The sequence below is a fragment of the Chiloscyllium punctatum genome, chromosome 12 (genome assembly GCF_047496795.1).
Source record: "Chiloscyllium punctatum isolate Juve2018m chromosome 12, sChiPun1.3, whole genome shotgun sequence".
In the NCBI taxonomy this organism is placed as follows: domain Eukaryota; kingdom Metazoa; phylum Chordata; class Chondrichthyes; order Orectolobiformes; family Hemiscylliidae; genus Chiloscyllium; species Chiloscyllium punctatum.
The window spans coordinates 72175748-72201622 of NC_092750.1; the positions used below are offsets into that span (position 1 = coordinate 72175748).

Below are 25875 nucleotides of genomic sequence, written 5' to 3' on the forward strand. Positions count from 1 at the left end.
ATTCTACTTATTCGTGCCTCAGTATTTATATCGACAACAATGTCCTGTTCCTGAGTGAATACTGACGAAAAGTATTCATTCAGCGCCTCCCCAATCTCTTCAGCCTCCACACGCAACTTCCCATTACTATCCTTGATTGGACCTATTCCTTCCCTAGTCATTCTTTTATTCCTAACATACCTATAGAAAGCCTTAGGGTTTTCCCTAATCCTACCAACTAAGGACCTTTCATGTCCCCTCCTTGCTGCTCTTAGCTCTCTCTTCAGGTCCTTCCGGGCTACCTTATAACTCTCAATTGCCCCTATTGAACCTTCACGCCTCATCTTTACAAAGGCCGCCCTCTTCCGTTTAACAAGGGATTCCAACTCCTTATTAAACCACGGCTCCCTCACACGACCCTTTCCTCCCTGCTTGATAGGTACGTACTTATCAAGGACACTCAATAGTTGCTCCTTGAACAAGTTCCACATATCAATTACGCTCTTGCCTTGGAATCTACTTTTCCAATCCACACATCCTAAGTCATGCCTCAACGCATCATAATTTCCCTGCCCCCAGCTATAACTCTTGCCCTGTAGTACACACTTATCCCTCTCCATCACGAGAGTAAAAATCACCGAATTGTGGTCACTGTCCCCAAAGTGCTCACCTACCTCTAGTTCTAATACCTGGCCTGGTTCGTTACCCAGAACCAAATCCAGTATGGCCTCACCTCTTGTAGGCTTATCTACATATTGTGTCAGGAAACTCTCCTGCACACATTGCACAAACACTGACCCATCTAACGAAGTTGAGCTATAGCTTTCCCAATCAATATCAGGAAAGTTAAAGTCTCCCATAACAATCACCCTATTACTGACGCTCTTCTCCTGAATCATCTTCACAATCCTTTCTTCAACGATTCTAGGACTATTAGGAGGCCTGTAAAAGACTCCTAACAGGGTGACCTCACCTCTCCTATTCCTCACCTCCACCCAAACTACCTCAGATGGCAAATCTTCGTCCATCTTCCTTTCCACCGCTGTAATACTATCTTTGACAAGCAAAGCCACACCCCCCCCTCTTTTGCCCCCACCTCTGACCCTACTAAAACATTTAAACCCTGGAACCTGCAACAGCCAATCCTGTCCCTGATCTAGCCATGTCTCCGTAATAGCCACGACATCGAAGTCCCAGGTACCAACCCACGCTGCGAGTTCACCTACCTTATTTCGTATACTTCTGGCATTAAAGTACACACACTTCAAGCCACTCTTCTGTTTACAGGCACCCTCCTTTAAGATTGATGCCATATTCCTAACCTCCCTACACTCCAGGTCCTGCACCCTAAAGCTACAGTCTGGGTTCCCATGCCCCTGCAGAGTTAGTTTAAACCCCCCCCAAGAGCACTAGCAAACCTCCCCCCAAGGATACTGGTGCCCCTCAGGTTCAGGTGCAGACCATCCTGTTTATAGAGGTCCCACCTTCCCCAGAAAGAACCCCAGTTATCCAAGTACCGAAATCCCTCCCTCCTGCACCATCCCTGTAGCCACGCATTTAACTCTTCTCTCTCCCTATTCCTCGACTCTCTATCACGTGGCACGGGTAACAAACCAGAGACAACAACTCTGTTCGTTCTAACTCTGAGCTTCCAACCTAGCTCCCTAAAAGCCTGTCTAACATCCTCAGCACTCCTCCTACCTATGTCATTGGTGCCAATATGGACCACGACTTCAGGCTGCTCCCCCTCCCCCTTAAGGACCCGGAAAACAGCATTTGCAGAACAGAAGTAGTATTTGACAACCAAAGGAAACTAAGAAATTAAGACTGAACAGCAGCAGCAAATAAAAATCAGTCAGTCCACCAGACTCCTTTCAGCTTCCTATGGCTCATGCTTTACAGTTAATCAAGTAAACGCCAGTTCATCCAGGCCTCAGGTGTTCAAATTCTAACTTGATCATAGTTACCCTCCCATTCTTGCTGACCGATTTCCTTTCCTAATATACAACTTCAAATTTAAAACTCTCATTCCCTTGTCCAAATCCCTCTACTTTAATAACTTCATCCAACCTGACAACATTCCAAAATCTCTAATCTCCCCCAATTCTGGCCAATTACACATCAACTCCCTCTGCCCCAAGGTTGCAGCTAGGTTCTGGAATTCACACACTCCAAATGCTCTGAAGTTTCTTTAAAAGTCATTCTTTGTCCAAGCTGCCCCAATAGCTCGTGTGGATCTGTGTCAGATTTTATCTGATAACTCTCCTGTGGAGCAGATATTTTATATTAAGCAAACTACTTTTTGTTCTCATTCACTTGACGGACATAGGGGTCACTGGCTGGTCAGCATTTATTGCCCTTGAGAAGGTGGTGGAGAGCTGCCTCGAACTGCTGCAGTCGAGATGCTGTACATAGACCTATAATGCTCGTGAGGGGGGAATTCCAGGAAGTAAACCCAGTGACAGTGAAGGAATAATGATTTATTTCCAAGTCAGGATGGTGAGAAGCTTGCAGATGTTTCCCTAATATCTGCTCCCCTTGTCATTCTTGATCAAAGTGGTTATAACTTTCGAAGATACTGTCCAAGGATCTCTAGTGAACTTCATATGAATTTCATATAGATGAACAACATTGTTGAGTTGTCAAGTCTCCCACTTACCAAAATATTTTGCAGTCCCTCCATGCACAAGTAAAAGAGATAAATAGAGTGACACACTCACCTCTTGATTAAACCTGCAGTTTAGGGTGCACCAACCAATCTGCATTAACCCCTGAGATGAGATCAGAACTTCATACATCCATTTTCCTATAGCAAAGAACAAGATGAGAATTATTCAGTCAACAAGGTTAACTTAACATCATAACACTACATGACAGAAAGAGTCTAGATCATTTTACAATGGTCTCACTCACAGCTCAAACACATGCATCATAATCACAAAACATGCACAGACAATATTTCTGAAGAGCTTTATTATCAAAATCACGCGCTTGTGGACTGTAAAGGAAACAGTGGGAACACAACAAAATTAAATAACTTGTTTTTGCTGATGAGCAAAAACTTAAATGCACATCAACATGTTCCAGGATTTGTGGTTACAACCAAATCAGCCATGATCTTGTTTGCATGTTTCAGATTCAACGGCTGAATAGATTGATCAGCCTGTTGTGAATCATCTTCGTTTTAGCCAGTTTTTCATGCACTGATTGTGCCCTGACTTTAAACAAAAGAAAACCGTTCTCTTGATTTAGGCGTCATACGCAAGGCCATTTATTGTCCACCTGGAGGTGCTGATGGTGAGCCTTCTTCTATCAGCATGATATAATAGTGGTTTGGTATCACAGGACAGCTAGAGTCAACCACATTAGACTGGAGTTACATGTATGTTAGACCAAATAAGGATGTCCATGAAGCAAATGGGGTTTTAATACAATCAAAGACGTTGTCACTTGCACTTATACTAGACTTCATTTCCAAGTGACATTTAGCTTCTTAAAACATTTTAAACCAAATGCGAATGATTAAACTTCGAGTGGACTTAAATATAAATTCTTTGATTTACTATTTGAGTAACATGTCTGGACAGTAGTGTGGTTGAATCAGAATTCATCCCAACAGCATTAATGGGAATCATTTTATAATGTGGAATGGACTGTGGTGCTGGATGTGTTTGATTAATCTGGGAAATTTTTACAGAATAATCAGACACACCCAGCACCATGGTCTCTTCCATATCAATGAGTCAATCCAACCTTCTTCAATTAGTCAGACACTCAGAACACCACTGCCTCACGCTGATTAATGAAAGTGCCAACATCATTCCCTGGTTCTGGCAGTATCTGGCATGGACAATCTCCCTCCCAAAGTGAGAGGATACTCCCAATGCCATCTTCTAGCTTATAAGAATATAATAAGTCACATGGAATTCAAGGAGAGCTTGCCAACTGGATAAAAAATTGGGTTCACAGTAGGAGACAGAGGGTAGTAGTGGAGAGTTGTTTTTTTGGACTGGAGGCCTGTGATCATCAATGCTGGGTCCACTTTTGTTTGTCATTTATATAAATGGTTTGCATGAGAATTTAGGACCCATGGTTAGTAAGTTTCTGGATGACACCAAAATTGGTTTTACAGTCCATAGCAAAGGAAGTTATCTGAGATTACAAAGGGATCTTCATCAATTGGGTCAATGGACTAAGGAGCATCAGGTGGAATTATATTTGAATAAATGCAAGGTATTGCAATTTGGTAAAGCAAACAAGGGCAGGACTTATACAGTTAATGGTAGGGCCCCAGGTATTTTTTTCCAAAAGAGACACGTAGGGGTTCAGATATTTGTTCTTTGAAAATTCCATCACAGGTAGACAGGGTGGTTAAGGAGGCATTCAGCATGCTTGTCTTCACTGCTCAAACTACAGAGTACTGAAACTGGCATGTCATGTTGAGGTTGTACAGAACATTGGTGAGGCAACGTTTGGAGTATGGTGTCCAGTTCGGATTGCCCTACTATAGAAGGATATTATTAAATTGGAGGGGGTTTAGAAAGGTTTACCAGAATGTTGCCGGAATTGGGAGGGTTTGAATTATAAAGAGAGGCTGGGACGTTTTTTTCACTGGAGTATAGGAGGTTAAGGGGTGACCTTAGAGAATTATAAAACCTTTATAAAATCATGTGGAGCATAGATAATGTGAAAAGCCAAGGTCTTTTCCCTAGAGTGGGTGAGTTCAATACTAGGGGGATATTTTTAACATGAGAGGAGAAAGACTTAAAAGAAACCTGATAGGCAACTTTTTCACACAAGAGGGTGGTTTGTGTGGAATTAATTAGGTAAAACAATGACTGCAGATGCTGGAAACCAGATTCTGGATCAGAGTGGTGCTGGAAAAGCACAGCAGTTCAGGCAGCATCCGAGGAGGAAAATCGACGTTTCGGGCAAAAGCCCTTCATCAGGAACACTTCTGCCAGAAGTAGTAGTAGATGCAGGCACAATTACAAAACTTAAAAGATATTTAGATAGATACACAAACAAGAAAAGTTTTAGAGGGATATGGGCCAAATGCAAGCAAGTGGGAAACTTGGGGAGCATGAGCGAGTTGAATCGAAGTATCTGTTTCCATCCTGTATGACTGAGTGATTTTCAGCAGCAAGGTGCCCTCTCAGCTCCCCCAAAAAGGTCCCCCATACAGGACAGAGCACATTTTACTGCTCCTCGGTTGCTGCCTGAACTGCTGTGATTTTTCAGCATCACTAATCCAGAATCTGGTTTCCAGCATCTGCAGTCATTGTTTTTACCACACTTTAGCCTCTTTCAATTAACACAGTTGCAAAAACAGAAAATGACACATGCAAATAAGCAAAGCAAGTCGTTCATAACAAGAAGAAAATGGAGGGTACACTGTTCAACATCACTCCAAAAGGTAATAAGTTCCTCAAATCACACTTCCAAATTTATTCCAACGAGACCATCCTCTTCAGAAATAATGAGACATTCCTGACACTCAGCACCCAATTATTTCCGCTTAAAAAAAAGGTCTTTCTGAAACCATTCCCCAAATTAATGAAACAATTTCAGCATCACCAATCTACCCCATAATGAGATACTCAGTATCATTGTCCAATAGCACCAGATTAAAATCGGTAAAAATAAACTGAACAACCCTGGTGCTGATCACGTTTTAAATGAAGTGCAAAGCCACACTCTCTAGACCAATCAAAATCCTTCACACTCACCTTTATACACGCACGAGGTAGCTCTGATTGAGCTGAAGTTACTGTGACCAACAACCTACAATGGAACAAACAACATTTAATACAAGCTAGATTTCATGGTTCCACAGTCACATCCTCAAATACAGGCAGAGAGAAGGTAACATCACTCTCAAAACCATTCCTCAGATTAACAGAAAGTGGCAATGAAGGAATAGCAATGCAATTAGTCTGGATGTTCAGGGTTATTGCAACAGAGCCGTCAAAAACAATGCAAAAGAAATGGCCAGTAGAAAACCACAGCAGCTGGATCTGTTCCTTTAAATTATGCTTGAATTCAACAAGGTTTAAATATAAAGGTCAGAACTCCAATTAGATTGTTTAAACTACAGGATGGGCAATACACAAAGATGAGGAAGGTTCATTAACAGCAGTGCTGGCCAATAACTGCAACCTATGGAGCTGTGTTCCAATTGGGAATTCAAGACACGCAAATTAGGAAATGGAAAGTAAAATGAAACAGGGACCCGCTTGTCTCACTGAACTAGGGCCTCCCAGTCCAGGGGTAGGGCTGTTCACCTGCTCCAGGAGATGTGTAATAACAAACAGGTTAATTAGAAAAATAGGTGAAATGAAAAAGACTTTTCTTCAGACAGCAATGAGTTAACCCAACATGATGAATATGCAGCTTTATTCTAAATTCCTTACCCCAAGTAAATCATCATCCACAAGCAGCAACCCCTCAAAACCACTAGTGTGATCCAGGACCACAGTGGCTGGTCCAAGGCGCCCAACCATATTTTGATCTGAAATGTAATTGACAATCAATTCCTCAGTCAAAAACTATGCACGATTGCTGATTGACAGCATTACAGAAAAATCACTCACTGATGAACAGCCTGAATCTAATCAAGGTTTCTGGGAGTTTTATATTCGGAGGTAAGCCACAGGATGAAATCTAATCCAAGTGGTTCTGGTTACTGACATACAGTTGGAATCTGGCATTGAAAAGATGTAAAATTAAGTTTTAAAAGAACAATAGTTCTGAAAAAAATGGTGATTAGTCATTCTTGAGTTCAACTAATATTGGCATTGACTGGTGTGATACACTGCATTCCTGTCTGAGGTCAAAATGGGAGCTGATCAAGAAAGTGGGCACACGGTGGCACAGTGGTTAGCACTGCTGCCTCACAGCGCCAGAGATCCGGGTTCAATTCCCGCCTCAGGCGACTCTCTGTGTGAAGTTTGCACATTCTCCCAGTGTCTGCATGGGTTTCCTCCGGGTGCTCCGATTTCCTCCCACAGTCCAAAGATGTGCAGGTCAGGTGAATTGGCCATGCTAAATTGCCCGTAGTATTAGGTAAGGGGTAGATGTAGGGGTATGGGTGGGTTGCGCTTAGGCGGGGCGGTGTGGACTTGTTGGGCCGAAGGGCCTGTTTCCACACTGCAAGTAATCTAATCTAATCTAAAGCTGGCTTGAAATGAATCAAATCAAAGAGTGGAACAAAGACCAAATAGCTCAGATGCTGGAAATTGAAAACAAAAACAGAAAATGTTGGAAATACTCAATAGGTCTGGTAGTATCTCTGGGGAAAGAAACAAAGATAACATTTTAGGTCAATGATCTAATGGCCTGTGACCTGTACCATTAACTATGTTTGTCTCTTCACATGCTGCCAGAGCAACATTTTCAGGTTTTTTTTCCCATCAGATCAAAGCATCTCCTCAATCTCAAATGTGTAATGGTCTCTGGTTATTAAAAGCTACAAGTGATGAAACTCCTGACTTGGGTCTTGAAAATGCTGGACAAGCTTTAGACAGGAGTGAAGTTATTCACCACAGAATCACTATACTTTCCTTTTAGCCACAGTATTTATATGGCTGGTACAGTTTAGTTTGCTTGTAAACTGTAATCCCCAGGATGCTGATAGTAGGTAATTCAGCAATTATAATGCCACTGGACATTAAGGGGAGGTGGTCAGATTTTCTCTCTGTGAAGATGATCATTGCATGGCATAAATGGCACATAAATAATTGAGTATTACTGAAACATTACGGAGGGGAGTGGATTGGATGGATATCGGGAGGTGTTTCCTGTTGTAGGCGAGACTAAAACTAGAGGACACAGTTTAAGAACAAGAAGTTGCCCTTCGAAGACTGAGATTAGGAAGAATCTTCACTCCAGACATTCTTTAAGATGTGGAATTCTCTTGCTAAGAAAACAAAGACTGGGCCAACTAGCTTATTAAAGGCTGAATTTATAAGGATGCTTTTATAGACAAGAGAGTCAAGGACTACCATGTTGGGTAGGGGGAAATGCAGACAGGAAAATGCAGTTGAGACCATAACCAGACCAGACATGTTCTTCCTGAGTGGTACAGTCTATAAGGAGTCAGTAAGAAGACAGAACTTCATAACATTCTGGCCTTTTATCCTACTCTAAGATCAGACTAACCTATATACCCTTCATTGTACCAACTTCCATGTGCCTATCCAACAGTCGCTTCAATGTCCCTAATGTCTCTAACTCTACTACCACTACTGGCAGTGCATTCCACACACCCACCAAACTTTGTGTGAAGAATCTACCTTTGACATCTCCCCTAAACCTCCCTCCAATCACCTTAAAATTATGCCCCCTCGTGATTGACACTTCTACCATGGGAAAAGGTCTCTGGCTATCCATCTATCTATGCCTCTCATCATCTTGTATACCACTATCAAGTCACCTCTCATCCTCCTTCGCTCCAATGAGAAATGTCCTAGCTTCCTCAACCTTTCTTCATAAGACATGCCCTCCAGTCCAGACAGCATTCTGGTAAATCACTTCTGCACCCTCTCGAAAGCTTCCACATCCTCCCTATAATGAGGCAACTAGAACTGAACACAATATTCCAAGTATGGGCTAACCAGGACTCTACAGAGCTGCAGCATAACCTCATGGCTCTTAAACCAATCCCCCTGCTAATGAAAGCCAACACACCAAATGCCTTTTTAAACAACCCTATCAACCTGGGTGGCAACTTTGAGGGACCTACAGACAAGGACCTCAAGATCCCTCTGTTCCTCCACACTGCCAAGAATCCTGCCTTTAACCCTGTAATCTGCATTCAAGATCGACCTTCCAAAATGAATCATTTCACACTTTTCCAGGTTGAACTCCATCTTCCACTTCTCAGCCCAGTTTTGCATCCTGTCAATGTCTTTTTGCAACCTACAACAGCACTTCTAGTAAAGAAGAAGGAGGAAACTTACTTAAGGTTGAAGAGGCAAGGATCAGATAAGGCTTTAGAGGGTTACACAAAGTAGTCAGGAAGGAACTGAAGAATGGATTTAGGAGAACTAAAATGGGGCATATGAATAAGCTTTAGCAGGTAGGATTAAGGAAAACCTTAAGGCGTTCTACACTTACGTAAGCAACAAGAGGATGGCCATAGAGGATAGGGCCAATCAAGGATAGTGAAGGGAACGTGCACCTGGAATTGGAGGAAGTAGGAGAAGTCCTTAATGAATATTTTGCATCAGTACTCACTAATGAGAGGGACCTTGACGTTTCTGAGGACAGCATGAAACAGACTGATATACTGGTTCAGGTTGACGTTAAGAAGGAGGATGTGCTGAAAATTTTGACAAACATAAGGATAGATAAATCCCCTGGGCAAGATGGGATATACCCAAGCTTTCTACAGGAAGTGAGGGAAGAGACTACTGCGCCTTTGGTGAGGATCTTTGCCTCCTCACTGTCCACAACATTAGGGAAGTTAAAGTCACCAATGACAACAACCCTGATACTTTTACACATTTTCAAAATCTTCTTCCCAATCTGCTACTCCGTGTCTCTGTTGTTACTGGGGAGGCCTGTTGAAATTTCCCAATAAAGTGACTGCTCCTTTCCTGTTTCTGACTTCCACCGATACGGACTCTGTAGACAAACCCTCTTTGACGACCTCCCTTTCTGCAGCTGTGATACTTTCCCTGATTAGCAATGCCACTCCTCCACTTCTTTTACCTACCCACCCCCCCCATCCCTTTTGAAACATCTAAACCCTGGAGCATCCAACAACCATTCCTGCCCCGATGATATTCAAGTCTGCGTAATGGCCACAAGATCATAGTTCTAAGTACTCATCTGTTACTCTGAGCTGGTCACCCTTATTCCTGATACCGCTTGCATTAGACACACTTCAACCCACAACACTGACTGCACCTTTTCCCTATCACATGTCTATTTCTCATCATAGACTCTCTGCACACTGTATCTGGCTGTTCACTACCTAGTCCATCATCTGATCTATAGCTCAGGTTCCACCCCTATGCCAAATTAGTTTCGACCCTCTTGAAGAGCTCTCGCAAACCTCCCACCCAGAATATTGGTGTCCTTTCAGTTCATGTGCAACCCATCCTTCTTGTACAGCTCCCACCTTCCCCAGAAGGTATCCCAATGACCTACATATCTAAAGCCCTTCCTCCTATGCCAGCCCTGCAGCCATGTGTTCATCTGTACTCACTCTCTATTCCTAGCCTCACTAGCACATGGCACCGGTAGCAATCCTGAGATTACAACTCTGCTCGTCCTGCCTTCTAGCTTCCAAGCTAACTCCCTGTCCTCTCTTCAGGTCTTCTTCCCTTTCCCTACCTATGTCATTGGTACGAATGTGTACCACAGCTTCTGCCTGCTCTCCTTCCCCCTTAAAAATCCTGTCAATGCGATCAGAGACATTCCTGACCCTGGCACCCAGGAGGCAACCCACCATCAGGGAGTCTCGCATGCGACCAGAGAATCTCCTGTCTCTTCCTCTCACGTTTGAACTTCCCCTCACTATTGTTCTCCTATTCTACCCCTTCCCTTCTGAGCCACAGAGCCAGGCTTAGTGCCAGACACCTGGCCACTCCTGCTCCTGAATCCTGTATTGGTTTGTTCCCACATTCTTTAGCTTTTCATTATAAATATGTGCTCTCAGCACATATCTGTGACTGATCACAAATAAATATAAAGCATTCGTTGCTGTTTGCAGAAATTAGGACTGTCTCTCACAGTCATCCTAATTAGGTTAGCCAATGGCAATCTTTCAAAAAAAAACTGCTTTTGTCTTCAATGAGAAAGGACTGTTGAAAAGGACTGTGGGCGGCACAGTGGCGCAGTGGGTAGCACTGCTGCCTCACATCGCCAGAGACCCAGGTTCAATTCCCACCTCAGGCAACTGTCTGTGTGGAGTTTGCATATTCTCCCCATGTCTGCGTGGGCACACTCCCACAGTCTGAAAAAAAAATGTGCAGGTTAGGTGAATTGGCCATGCTAAATTGTCAGTATTAGGTGAAAGGGTAAACGTAGGGGAATGGGTCTGGGTGGTCTGGGTGGGTTGCTCTTCGGAGGGTCGGTGTGGACTTGTTGAGCCGAAGGGCCTATTTCCACACTGTAAGTAATCTAATCATATGAAAAAAAAAGACGTTTAGCCGCATGAGAAATTAGAAAGAATGACTAAAAGCTTGGTCAAAGATGTGAGTTTTAGGGGGGAAATTAAGCAGGAAGAGCAGATTAAGAGTGAATTCTAGAGAATAAGTCCAGGCAAGACGTCATGGCTATAATGTGATGGTGCAAAGAGTGATGGATATACCACAGGCTAAAATCAGGCAGAGTAGGGCGTTTGTAGGGCCAGAGGATGAAATAGATTCAATGAAAGGGAGGCCACAATAAGAATTAAACATTTTAAATGAAACTATCAGGAGAAATTATAGGCCATCAACCACAGGAATGGTGAATGAACAGAACCTGATGTTAGTTAAGACACAGGCAACAATTACAAAGGCATGGAATGTCAGCCAGGAGCACAGTGGAACAGTCAGGTCTGGTGATTACAAAAGCACGAATTGGGATTTCCAACAATTCAAGGTTTTAATGGCTGATGTTGGGGAGAAAGTCGATGATGTTTCAAGGTAGAAACAGACAATCTCTGTGATAAAATCCAATGGCTCATTTTGAAGTCACACAGGACACCAACGTCTGCAAGTAGGTGGCCAAGTCTGAAACTGTGGCTGGGGAAAGGGAATGAAATCAATTGCAAGAGAGCAGAGCTTGTGACAGAGACTGAAAATGTTGGCTCAGGGGTCTTAATGTGCCATCAAAATGACATTGGAATTCAGCCACTTTTATTGTTTAGCCTCTTTTCTATATTTTTCCAGCTATAAACTTTAAAACATTTCAGTTTCAAAATTTGGAATGTGTTAGGAGAGCCAGCATTCATTGCATATTCCTAGTTACCCTCAAGAGGTTCTGGGCTTTCTTCTTGAACCAGTGATCTTCAGCTATAGAGCAGGCTGCCCCACTACTGTTAGGTAGGGGATTCCAGGAATCTGACCGAATAACCAAATATATATCCAAGTCAGAATGATGTGCAACATGGAGGTGCTGGTTTTCCCATGTGTCTGCTATTCTTGCCTTTCAAGGTGACATAATGTTGTCGATTAAGGAAAAGCTGCCAAAAAAAGCCACTGCAATTTGTTGCACTGCATCCTACAGACAATGCACAGTATAGCCGTGCTATGCCAATTGCAGAAAGAGTGAATTTTAAGCCAGTAGATAGGTGGGCTGCTTAATTCTAAATTTCATCAAGCTTCTTGAGTGTCACTACAGCAACACACATCAAGGCAAATATACGACCACAGTCCTTGAGCCTTTTGCCACTGAACACCCAGGAGAGGTGGTTAGATTCTCACTTATTGGAGAAGATCATTGACTGGCACAGTCACGGCACTAACATCACCTTACAGTAAAATTATTAGCCTCCCACTAACATTTCCAGATTTTGCTGCATCTGGGCTTCAAATGTCTCTTGGAAAGAATTGCAAGTACAGCTAGATACTAAGCAATCATGAGTGACATCCCACAGTTAGAACAAGAGGTGCAGAGAGATCGCAGAAGGGGGTTAGAGACAAATTGGGACAACACCACCAAACCAAGACATTTTTGGACCTCTTGCCAAAATAGATCAGCATGCTAGCCGGTTAGACTTTGAGAGACTTGGATTAGAAGAGCCGGAGTTTTCTTTAAGTTGAAAATGATGCAGGGTGGAAGATGGGAAGCTATCAGGAGATCACTGAAGCAGTTGCAAAGGCAAGGATGACACTTTCATCACCAGTTAGCGGTTGGCAGGGGGAGCAGAGGCAAGCAATGTTACAATGGTGTTTGACTTGGCAATGGACTGGATGTGGGGCTGACGTTCCATTCAAAATAAATATGACACAAATATTGCAGTCAGCTTGAGTCTCAAATAATGGGTCAGGAGAAATGTGGAGTCAGAGGCTAAAAGTCAGAGCTTGTAGCAATAGCTTTAATTTTCTGATACCTAACTGGAGATAATTCCTGAAAATTCAGTAATGGATGTCAGACAAGAAGTCTGACAAACAAGTGGCAAAGAAGAAATCAAGACAGTGACTGGGCAGAGCTGGGTGTCAAGAATATATATGTGGAACCTCATGTTTTTAAGGTATGATGCTGCAGACCAGCAGGGAAGTCAGGAATAGAGGGGGACAAAGATTGCAACTTGGGGGGATATCAGTGGTAATGTTGCAAGTACAGGAGAAGACACTGCAGGAATTCTTTGGCTATGACTGAATAGACAGGAAGAGAACTATAGTTATCTGGACCTCAAAAGAATGTAAGTTCCCTGACTGGGGCTATTAATCTAGTCCAATCAGGGAGGCCTGGCTGACAGAGAAGGGGTGGGTGTCACAGATACTGACTCTGTCCAAGGCTGTACTACAGTAAAGGATGGTTTCTGTGTAAATAAAGGTTGACTTGGTGACGGGATACCACTGGGAGTTATTTCAAGAAACATCTGAGGGCAATAGAGATAGGGCAATAGGAGGGGTGGCACAGTGGCTCAGTGGTTAGCACTGCAGCCTCACAGGAACCCAGATTCGAATCCAGTCTCAGATAATTGCCTGTGTGGAGTTTGCACATTCTTCCCATGTCTGCCTGGGTTTCCTCCAGGTGCTCCAGTTTCTTCCCACAATCCAAAGATGTGCAGGTTGGTGAATTCGCCATACTAGATTCCCCATAGTGTTCAGGGGTGTGTAGGTTTGGGTACATTAGTCAGGGGTAAATGTAGAGTAATAGGCGACTGGGTCTGGGTGGGATACTCTTTGGAGGATCGGTGTGAACTTGCTGGGTCAAAGGGCCTGTTTCCACAATGTAGGGATTCTATGATTCTATAATGCATAATGAAAATCAGCATGGTCAACCATGTGAAAAGCTACAGACGGGTCGAGCAAGATGAGAACAAGACCCTAAACAGAAGCATGTTGATACATAACTCGGCTCACAAAATGTTGGCATTAAGCACAAATGCCATTCTTGGCCATATATAAATATATATAGGACTCTGGATCACAAAATTTTATTACCCCTTCCCACAAAACAACCTGGCATTATAGCCCTATTTTATATTCCAATCTTATATATTCTACCTTTGTCTTCTGCTTCATTGTCCAATCCCTCAGAGAGCAGACGATCTAAATGTTCACTCAGGTTCTGAAAGTTCAGCGGCTTCCTGAAACAAATTTACAACATAATTATTGCCACAAAAGTGCACATTTCCTCTTACTTAAGCCTGATACATAAATTGGTTATGTTAAAGCACATTATCTCTCCTCATTAATTCAGTCTCCCTTTCTCATGTACTTGCATCTGATTACATTCTGGACTGCGAGAAAAATGATAAATAACCTCAGTGGCCCAGCAGTAGGAAACAATGGGGCTTCAAACTGGGGCAAGATTGGGTTCAATTCAGATGGCGAATTATTTATTGGTTCATGACAAATTGACAGGCACTTAGAATAGTACAACAGCCCACAGGAAAGGAGCCAGGCCATTGGTAGACAGAAGAGCTTTCAAAATGGACAGGCAAAATAAATGACCCACGGACATAGCGAGGAAAGAGATCAGTCTGAGAGAGTAAATTAAACAGTAAGGGCAGGCAGGATCAAAGCAGAGAATGAGGTAGACTGATAAATTAAATTACATTTACTTCAATGCAACAGGAAAGACAGATGTTGGTTGGGAACATGGGACTGGGATATCATAGCAATTACAGAGATGTGGCTCAGAGATGGACAGGACTGGCAGCTTAATGTTCCAGGGTATAAATGTGATAGGAAGACAAGAAAGTGGGGGCAAGAGAGGAGGGGGAGTGACATTTTTGATGAGGGATAACATTACAGCTATATTAGGGAGGATTTTCCTGGGAATATGTGCAGGAATGTTATTGGGTGGAACTGAGAAAGAAGAAAGGGATGATTCACCTGTTTGGGATTGTACTACAGACCCTCCCCCCACCAATAGTCAGCACGAAATTGAAAAACAAATTTGTAAGGAAATCTCAGTTATCTATAAGAATAAAAGGGTGGTTATGGCAAGGGATGTTAACTTTACAAACATAGACTGGAACTGTCAGTGTTAAGGGCTTGGGTGGAGAGGAATTTATTAAGTATGTACAAGAATATTTCCTTATGCAGTCTGTGGATCTACCTACTACAAAAGCTGCAAAACTTAGCTACACTTGGACAATAAGGCAAGACAGGTGACTGAAGAAGTGTCAGTGGGGGTGCACTTTGGGGCCAATGACCAATATTCTATTAGTTTTAAATAATGATGGAAAAGGATTGACAGAACTAAAAGTTAAAGTTCTAAATTGGATGAAGGCTAATTTTTGATGGCATTACACAAAAACTTTCAAACATTGGTTGGGGGTGGATGTTCGTAAGTCAAGGGACAGCTGGAAAATGAGAAGCCTTCAAAAATGAGATAACAAGAGTCCAGAGACAGTATGTTCCCATTAGGGTGAAGGATTTCTGATAGGTATAGGGAACGCTGGATGACAAGAAAAATTGGATAAGAATAAGAAGGAAGCATATGTCAGGTATAGACATCAGAGATCAACTGAATCCCGAGGAGTATAAATGCAGTAGGAGTATACCAATTCTACAAATACATTTAAAGGAGAAAAGGGTAATCAGAGAGAGAATAGGGGTTGGGGGGGGGGGGGGGGGGGGGGGGGGGGGGGGGGGAAGTCCAAAAGTAGACAGCATAGGTTTAAGGTCAGAGGGGAAAGATTTATAGGGGGAAAAGGGGCAACTTTTTCATGCAGAGGGTGGTGTGTGTATGGAATAAGCTGCCAGAGGAAGTGGTGGAGGCTGGTACAATTACAACATTTGAAAGGCATCTGGATGAATATACGAATAGGAAGGGTTTAGAGTGATATGGGCAAGTGCTGGCAAATGGGACCAGATTTGTTTAGGATATCTGGTCCACAAAGACGAGTTGGACCGAAAGGTCTGTTCATGCTATATATCTGTGACGCTATGACTGTATAATAGTGCTTAGTTCCAATTCTACAATGTAGCATTTGGACATACAGAATCTAGTGGATATAATCACTGGTTACTCTGTACCTATTTAAGTATAGCTCAATTGTACTACTAAAGAGGACAATCATTACCTAGTGAAAGACATCATGTGATGTACACAGCAAAATTAAACAGCAGTGGAATAGGGAACATCAGTCATTATATCTGCAGTCATTTTTTAATGCTACATATCTATGGTGCTAAGCCATAATCCCTCTGAAAAACATGACAAAACAGACACAAACATTCAAGGCTAGTTGTAAAGCTGGAATCTTTTATCAGTAGGATAAAATGGGATGAGGGGCAGGGGCTTAGAAGCTGTTCAATGGAATAATGGGAAGAAAAGGGCCGGGAAGAGATCCCAAAGCTTACACTGACTGAGAGGTACAAAGCAATTTCATTCAAAGTTCACACTTGAACACACTAATTCACTACTCGGTCTGGTCTGCTCAAATTTGATATGCACAAAGAATAACCAATGACCATAAAGTGCAAATCAATCAAATCCCGCGAAACTAAATTTTGTTGTTGACATGATAGTCATTATTGTCTGAGGAGCAGGAGAGTCGACATTTTGGCTATAAGCCCTTCATCAGGAATGTGGGAGGGTGAGGGGGCTGAGAGGTAAATAGAAGAGAGTGGTGGTGGAGCTGGGATGGGAGGTAGCTGGGAAGGCAATAGATGGATGCAGGTGGGGTTTGAATGTGATAGATCACATGCATCAAATGGGGAGATGGAACGCCAACTCGCGGAGTGTTTCAGGGAACACATCTGGGGGACACGCACCAAACAACTCCACTACCCTGTGGCTGACCACGTCAATTCCTCCTCTCCCCACTCCACCAAGGACATGCAAGTCTTGGGCCTCCTCCACTGCAAAATCCAAGCCACCCCACAACTGGAGGAAGAATGCCTCATCTTCCACCTTGGAACCCTTCAACCACATGGCATCAACATGACTTCACTAGTTTCCAAATATCCTCTGCCCCCACTTCATCCCAGATCCAACCATTCAACTCTGCACTGCCGTCTTGACCTGTCCACCTTCCTTCCCACCTATCCGTTCCACCCTCCCCAGTGACCTATCATAATCACCCCCAACCTGCATCAGCCTATCGTCTTCCCAGCTACCTCCCACCCCAGCCCTATCCCCACTCTCTTCTTATTTCACTCTCTCATCTTGCAGCCTCCCCTTCTATTCCTGATGAAGAGTTTATACCCGAAATGTGAACTCTCCTGCTCCTCAGATGCTGCCTGACCCACTGTCCTTTTTCCATTGCATAAAATGAATTAAAATGGGTAGCCCAAGAACTAACTCCAGTGCATAGCTTTCCAAATTTATATTTTATACCGACTGATAGATTGATTTAAATAGCAAACATCCTCCTCCAGACTCCACTGCCCCACACACCCTCTCACTGCTTTCACTGGACACCACTGACTCAACTAGGAGAAAGTGAGGACTGCAGATGCTGGAGACCTCGCCAGCTCGCAGAGTATTTCAGGGAACATGTTTGGGGGACACGCACCAAACAACTCCACTACCCTGAAGAAGGGCTTATGCCCAAAACATCGATTCTCCTGCTCCTCGGATGCTGCCTGGCCTGCTGTGTTTTTCTAGCACCACATTTTTCAACCACTGAGTGCATTCTATGCAGGCTGTGCTCCCAGCCCTAATCTAACACTAGAATACCCAACCCTGACACTACTTTGAGTTTCTTATTCCCTCCTATAACTAATTCTAAACTCTATATCCTCACTTTCTCTGAAGCTTATGTTGTGTCCAATATTCCCAGGCCATCTATGTCCTCTTTACGATATTGCAATCCCTCTCAGATGGTCCCCACAGTGCCAGCATGCACCTGCAACCTAGTACATGTCTGCCAGTTTTCACCTCACTGCTCCTGGGTTTCTGAAAGGGAGAACATTTGGCAAACGACAGAAGCCCCCACCTTCTCCCCTTCGGAGGCCATAGTAAATCAGTCTTTAGTAAGTGTTATCGGCTGTACTGAAATCCAAACATGAGCAGAGCTGCATCAAAGGAGCATCTTTAAAGGGTAAAACAAGTTAGATGTGGGGAAGAGATGTGCTGGAATTCCAAAGTTTCTAGGCCCAGACAATTAATGCTGCAAATTAAAATTTGGGAGGTGCTAGAGACCATGTTTGAAGAAGTGCAGAGATCTCAGAGGGTTGTAAAGGTAAAGAAAGGTGAAAAAGAGGCAAGGCTATGGAGGGATTTGAAAAGAAGGTGAAAGCTTTAAAAAGCAAAGGTTTGCCTGATGAAAAGCCATATGTCAGCAAGCACTGTCAAAGATAAAAACAGAGACAAGACCCAAAGAAAATAAGAGAAAACAAAAAGAGAAAATAACTCACTGGAGAACAGAAAAGAAAAGCAACTGAATGGTACTGGTGTTGTTTTTGCATGTAGACATTACAGAAGATTTCTTAGTCAAACCTGTAACTGCAAACAATACCAAAAAGTCATCTATTGAACACATTTATTTGTTTAGCTTATCTCTTGATTTTTACTTGCCATCTAGAATCACATTTCAGCCTCTGTTAAAGGTCAACTTCAATTTGACTGCACAGTTAAAATAAGCGAAGGAATGAAAACATGATCTTTCTGGAACACGTCTGCACTACCAGAACTGTAAACTGAGCTGTGTCATCCAGTTGCACTGTCAGGCTATTATTAGTGCCTGTTATATCATGCAATGTTCAGAGGGAGCTACATAGAGATATATAGAGAGATAAAGGCGATTGTGGGGGACGTACTCTTATACCTTGCCTTTCATCCAGCACTCTCCAAGCTTCCAGACAAACACACATGGACGTACAATTAAGCTCAGGAAATCACAAAATGCTCAACTACAATGAGTAATCAAATCTTGTACATTCTGTCACCCAATGCTTTTCATATCATACATACAGGAACAGGTTGCTTGCACAATAACATTAGAGTAGATTCAGGGCATGTTGGCTTCACATTTGTTTCATGCCACATTGATGACATGCTCAAACCAATGCTCCAAGTTACTTGAAATCAGGGTTCTTCGCCATGCTGACCTGTAATCTGTCTCCCTCTACTTAGGCCATAATTAATTTTTATTCCCTGGAGAGAGCCTGTGTTTGCATTCTCCTCTGAATTAACTCCATTGAGACCACTATGCCATCACCAAGCCACCCTTTATACATGGAAAGTCTGTGATTCTGGCACAGCCTTGTCAGAGTCAGCACCTGGAGTGTCAGAATCGGACACTCACCATTTTTATCTGTCAACCAGGGCTCCCTGATTTCCCTGGTTGGAGCTGTTAACCTGGACCACTTATATTCATGAGGTCCTCCCTCTCTGACTCCAAGGACATAGGGTGGTTCTTCTTCTTGGAGAGCTTCCTGGGGTGTTTTGGCATGGTTACATCATTAATCCCACACATCAGCTGGTCTCAAAGCAACTCTTTAAAGGGATAAACCAGTCATCTTAACCTAGTCAAAACTCCCGACACAGATTACCTTGGCTCCCGAATTGTCAAATAAAAACGATAGCATCTCAGAATTAAAGGAAGCTTGAGGTAGCAATATTCCTTAACTAAATTTGTCAACTCGAGAAGTTTGAGTATCATGTGCCTCAGAGAAAGCTAGGCTCCAAATAACAGAAAAGGCTGTGGATCCACAGCTGTCAAGGGAATTAGTCATTTTTTTTCTGGGCAGATGAAAAACAACACATTTTATCTGCATTCAGGGCCCAAACTTCAGCGGCAGGGAACAAGTCAAACTTCCCAAATAATAACATGATGCCAGAAATGCTAACTCCAACTCAAAAGCAACTGTTGTAAGTTTTTTCAGGGACGTGCTTTACGCCATTCACCATTGAAACACCTCCACAGAGGTCAGTATTCCATCATCAACACACCCTTTATTTACACATGGAAAGTTTTTGACTCTGGCACCCGTCAGAGTTAGCACCCAGAGCATCAGAATCTCTGACACACCACTGCTTATCTGTCAGCTCGGGCTCCCTGACTGGACCAAATGAACAATGCCAATCAGGGAACTCATATTCTATGAGGTGCAGCTGGCTGAACTCATTAAAATCACATCCTTTTGCTGGCTACAGTTCGCAGGTGTCAAGCACTTGCCTGCATATTGTTCAAGTGACGATACTTCATTTGCAAGTTAACAAAGCTATTTGTGTTTTCACCAACTAGCCACCAAGAGACATGACTAGTTATTACTTGTATCATTACACACAGACAATGAAGGATACTAATTCGACTTGGACAACGTATCCATCCTAGAACAAGACAAACAGGAGACATGCACGGAAATTCCTGAAAGCCTGACACTCAAACCAGAACTCTATTAACAAACGTGGAGTTGGACCCTAAATACCAACCACCAAAAATAGAACCAGCAACAAAACCAGAAATGACACCACCAACCCCAGCAGACCCAGACACATAAATAGTAAGTGGGACAGAACACCAACACTTCTCACTGGAGGCACACTTGATGATGTTACCTAGAATGGTAACGAAACAACTGTGAACAAACTTAACAGTTCAGTGAGGAAGTCAACAACGTCACATTAAACACTACTGCACAAAACTGGAAAAGCAATATAATACACAATATGAACACAATTTATACTTTAACATCCAGCATTAATAGGAGGTAAATATGGCTCAACATCTCGCCTCAAAGAACACATCAGATAGCATTTGATTTAGATTTAGATTAGATTACTTACAGCATGGAAACAGGCCCTTCGGCCCAACAAGTCCACACCGACCCTCAGAACAGCAAGCCACCAGACCCATTCCCCTACATTTACCCCTTCACCTAACACTAAGGGCAATTTAGCATGGCCAATTCACCTGACCTGCACATTTTTGAACTGTGGGAGGAAACTGCAGCACCCGGAGGAAACCCACGCACACACTGGGAGAATGTGCAAACTCCACACAGACAGTTGCCTGAGATGGGAATTGAACCCGGGACTCTGGCGCTGTGAGGCAGCAGTGCTAACCACTGTGCCACCGTGCTGCCCGTAGTTAAGACAAATCCCATGGATTTGTCAATCCTCTCAAAATAGTTGGGATGCTTCCAGAAGTAACATCAATTTCCAGCCAATCAAAGCAGAAGCAAATCAGTTCCCAACAATGGCAGGCAGAATCAGCCACCAGTAAAACATAGCCTGCTGTACCCTCCATATGATCAGGATCACAGCAAACCAATCATAGCTCACGCTTGGGTACCACCTGATCTTCCCTGCATCAAAAACCTGATCCTTCAAATCAAAAAAAGACCACTTCAAAGTCAGTGGCAGTGACATAAATATCCGAACAACCTACATACTATGTGATAGGTGCTCCAACATGTTGAGACAACGCTCACTCGGGCGCCAATTATAAATCAAAGTTAGCCTCAGCTGAGACTAGTCAGTTGCAGGCATTGAGATTGATTAATGGTCTTAATTTTACTAATTAGTCTTGGACTGAAGTGTGGTGCACTGTGGATTTCGATCGTGCAAGAGCGACTGGCAGGGAAAAGGATTTGTTCAGGCTTATTAGCAGAGACAGTGCCATTCCCTCTAAATCAGTCTCACAATGAATCATTTGGTTAACGTGGTCTGTGCTGTTTACGTTCCTTCACTACTTTATCTCACTTTTGGCCTTTCTACAAATGTTTGTGTTCTCTTTTATCTGGTTTCACCCAGTTGTGCCATGCAGCCAGCTTCCATTGATGTCACTTCTGCTGATGCCTTTGAGAATATGAACAACCAGTGTTGGTAACCCCACATAGTCAGTAACCCAGAGTTTGTGAAACTATGGGCCATTGGAACTTTGCCTCTTTCAAATCTTCGCCTTCAAAGATCTAGCCCTCTAACCTCCTCAAACCTGCTCTGACTTGGAATGCCTTAACGATTGCTCATATGCTGGTCGTTGAATCGCTTCTTCCAAGACAGGGTTCCCAAGATTCTTGAGACTGCTCACAAGTGTCAAATTACCAGCATAACTGCAGCTTTTTACCTAACTTATAGCTTCATAAAGCTGCTGCTGTTCATAAGCCTCTCCTTGCCCAACTGCTAGCTCTCTACCAGACAGCTTCCTTTCAATTCCAGTTAATTGATCATTTCTCAGGGCTTCCCCAAGCCCCAGTAACCCAGCTGCAGTCTTATCTGAGCCCCAACTGCACTGAGACAGCTAATGGCAACATTTTAGCTGCATGGTGCTTCTTCATCTATTCCCGAATAACCCACTGACTTAAAATGACTGACCAGCAGGCCAAAAACAGCTCCGACATTCTCTGACCAACTGACTGGGTCCTGTCAGCTCCCATTACTTATACCTCCCATCCTATTGTCTTCTTCACGCACCACTGCCGAAAATCACAGATATGCTATTTTTGAATGGCCAAACACTTTGTAGCTCCAACAAACTCAGATCAAGCGTACTTTCCATGCTGGCATGCAACGATTTGGAATTCTTGACCTATACTCCAACACCACGCAGAAACACTCAAGTCCCGAGCACATGAAATCTATGTTCTGTAACAGGAGATTGATGCACATTAATAAACATGGTTACCTGGATGAAGCAGACAACTGTGTGCTCTCAGAGCTGGGAAAAGCACGGTGGAGGTAGTTGCTGAGGAGTTTGTCATTCACAAAACCTGCATCAACCAAAAACAAAGTGATATCAGACACAGTCTCTTAGGTTGTGACAAATACTGATTACTAAACCTTGTGGATACTATACTATACAATGCAGTTAAACATTGTGAATCATCCTCCCTTTCCCAGTCTCCATACCTCACATTCTGTTGTTGGGAATAGAGGAACTGAAGTAAGCCCAACCCGTCTGCTGATCCATATCTCAACTCCGTTTACCCAATTTGATCCATAACCCAAGATACCTAACAAAAATCCTTTCAGCATATGAGCGCTGCCTGACTCTACGTAATCCACAGCAAATGTATGTGAACATGCAGTTCAAGGATATTGAATCAGAGTGAAATAGCTGGAGCCTAACTAAACTCCAGACAATGCACATCAGAATGGGAGAAAGTTACCTGAACACTTTAGTCCAGGAGTCAGTTACACCCCTTAGATTAGATAACTTAAATTTACTGTGTGACAGGAGACAAGAAGGTGTGACTGCAGGAGGTATACATACGGAGACCCTGGGCAATATTGCCTCTAGGCTGCACAGCCGCTGTCAATTAGCATGCCAATAAATGATTTCCACACACCCACCTCGGAGGTTCACTCAGCAGCAAATAAAATTTAAGGGAACCTTGACTCATGGGGTGGTGTTTGAAGAGTCTGCGTTAGTGACAAAAGTTACAAGGTTCTTGAAAGTTATGCGGCCAAGAGTGTGAACTGCATGGAGAATAAGCCAGCTGACCACACCATCGTGGTACAGAAAGCAATTCAAGTGTGAGATGGCAACAGTAAAATCCAGTTTTTAGGGGCAGCATAATTAATGGTATAGATGTTATTGCCTTCAGCTGTGAGCGTGAGTCCTAAAGGCTGTGTTGCCTGCCTGCTCTAAGTTTTTAAGGACCTCTCTTCAGGGTTGGAAAGAAACTTGGAGCAAGAGGGAAGGGATCCAGCTGTCATCATCCAAGTTGGGTAATATATTAGCATATATGCTTAGCTAACTAATACAAGACAGAAAGTTGGGATAAGGTGACATTTTAAGACTGGCAACCTATAACCACAGAGGTAGGGGTTGGGCTCACAATTATATTAATGACTTGGATGACAGACATGAATGTGCTATTGGCAAGTTTAATGGATGGGAAGGCAAGTGGCGAGGATGACACAAATAATCTGCATAGGAATACAGACAGGTTAAGTCAGCGTTAGAGTCAAGATTAGAGTGGTGCTGGAAAAGCACAGTAGGTCAGGCAGCACCAGAGCAGCAGAGAAAAAAAAGACATTTCGGGCAAAAGCCCTTCATCAGGAATGAGGCCTGATGAAGGGCTTTTGCTCGAAACATCAATTTTCCTGCTCCTCAGATGCTGCCTGACATGCTGTGCTTTTCCAGCACCACTCTAATCTTGACTCTGATCTCCAGCATCTGCAGTCCTCATTCCAGCTTAAGTCAAGTCAGTAGTGAATGGCAGATGGAATATCACGTGAGAAAACATGAGGTCGCACACTATGACAGAAAGAACACAGGAGCTAAATATTTTTAAAATAAAGACTGTAGAAAGATACAGCATACAGAAATGTGGGACGTGTATAAATCATAAAAAGCTAGCGTATGAGTTCAGTAGGTAATAAGAAAGGCAAATATAGCCTTGGTTTCAAAGGGACTGAAATATACATATTGGGAAGTCTTGATGAAAAAATACAAGGCACTAGTTGGACCACAATGTAAATACTGTGGACAGGTTTGGTCCCTTACCTAATGAAGGCTACAACTCTGGAGTGAAGAAAGTTTCAGATTTCAATGACCAACTGCTTCTTGATTTCTCTCCTAAGCTAATTTGCTAACTATGTCCTCATTTATTGATTCTGCTATTAAAGTAAATACTTTTATTGTATCTACCCTGACGTATATTTTAATGCCTTACACATCTGATCATGCCACTCCCACCCCCCCCACCCCCTTTATGAGAAAGCCTTAGTGACAGCTTTCAAACTATTTAATTCTGGAGATATCAGTCAGCATCAATCCAGTTCTTGCCCCACCCACACACTTCCTAACTCCAGTTACTGCATAGTTAAATTTGGGCTTTGATTGCTATCTAATTCAAGAGATGCCAAGCACAGCATCCTTACTACTATCCAAGGTGAAGTCAACTAACTAGATTCAGAATGTGAATGAAGCGTTGGTCTAACGTGGATCAGTATCACACAGGGCAGTGCCTTCACCCTAAAAAAGGAAAATGGAGCTATAAAACCCTTCACAGTACGAACTTCTGTTCAGCTGTAAGAAAATGACCTCACTCCACAAATGTATTAGATAACTGACCTAGTCAGAACACAAACTGATTTGACAACTACTGCCATCATTTAAATGCTTCATGACAGTATATTTCCACTGCTCAGTTTTGCAGTGGTGCACAAACAGCAAGTAAACCACAAAAGGAACAGGGTGCATTCTTCCCTCCATAACTCTCTTTATGCTTGGTGATTCTTTGCCACACAGCTCTCAGGATATTGGCAAAGATGAGTGTGATGGAAGAAGGCAGAATCATCCTTTCCAACTTACGATCCACTGCCATAGTTTTCAAATGTTGTTTAAATGACCCCCAAAGATTTTCCTTGCTTCCTTTCCTGAACAATATTTCAAGTATAATTCACTATGTGAAGAAGCGCCTCACGAGGACGTCAACAAGATTATGAAAAGTTTAGATTAGCACAGCTGTTTCCATTGGTAGATGGCACAAGGAGTGAGGGAAACAGATTTAAGGTTTTGGGTAAGATTGGTCAAGTAAAAAGAACTTTATTTTTTAAAAGCAAAGCATGTGGTAATGACCTGGAACAAATCACCGACAAAGGTGGTGGAAGTTACTTCAATCAATGATTTCAAAAGGAAACAGAATGGCCTCTTAAGAGAAATAAACTTACAAGACTACAAGGGAAAGTTCGGGACCTGAGATGAACTAGGTCGCTCTACAGAGGGCCAGCATGGATTCAATCAGCGTCCTTCTCTACCATAAAGAGAATGATGTCTTGCATCAGTGCTGAACTCACCTTTACTACCATCCTCTTACTCTGTCATCATTACTTCCCCGTGATGAGATTGAAAGGGAATCACACAACTCCAAGGGA

The 25875-nt window shown here is 42.9% G+C and overlaps 1 protein-coding gene across 2 annotated transcripts in view; it reads right to left on the reverse strand.

The window, feature by feature from the left end:
• The window catches only part of rnf123 (ring finger protein 123), a 402816-nt gene that overhangs the window by 369759 nt on the left and 7182 nt on the right, over positions 1 to 25875 (reverse strand). For both annotated transcript variants that reach the window (XM_072582761.1, XM_072582762.1), the window contains exons 3-7: positions 22676 to 22760; positions 14151 to 14233; positions 6393 to 6490; positions 5709 to 5763; positions 2700 to 2785 (exon numbers count right to left, since the gene is read on the reverse strand). In XM_072582761.1, the coding sequence (XP_072438862.1) occupies positions 2700 to 2785; positions 5709 to 5763; positions 6393 to 6490; positions 14151 to 14233; positions 22676 to 22760 (407 nt within the window). The remainder of the gene's footprint in view (positions 1 to 2699; positions 2786 to 5708; positions 5764 to 6392; positions 6491 to 14150; positions 14234 to 22675; positions 22761 to 25875) is intronic.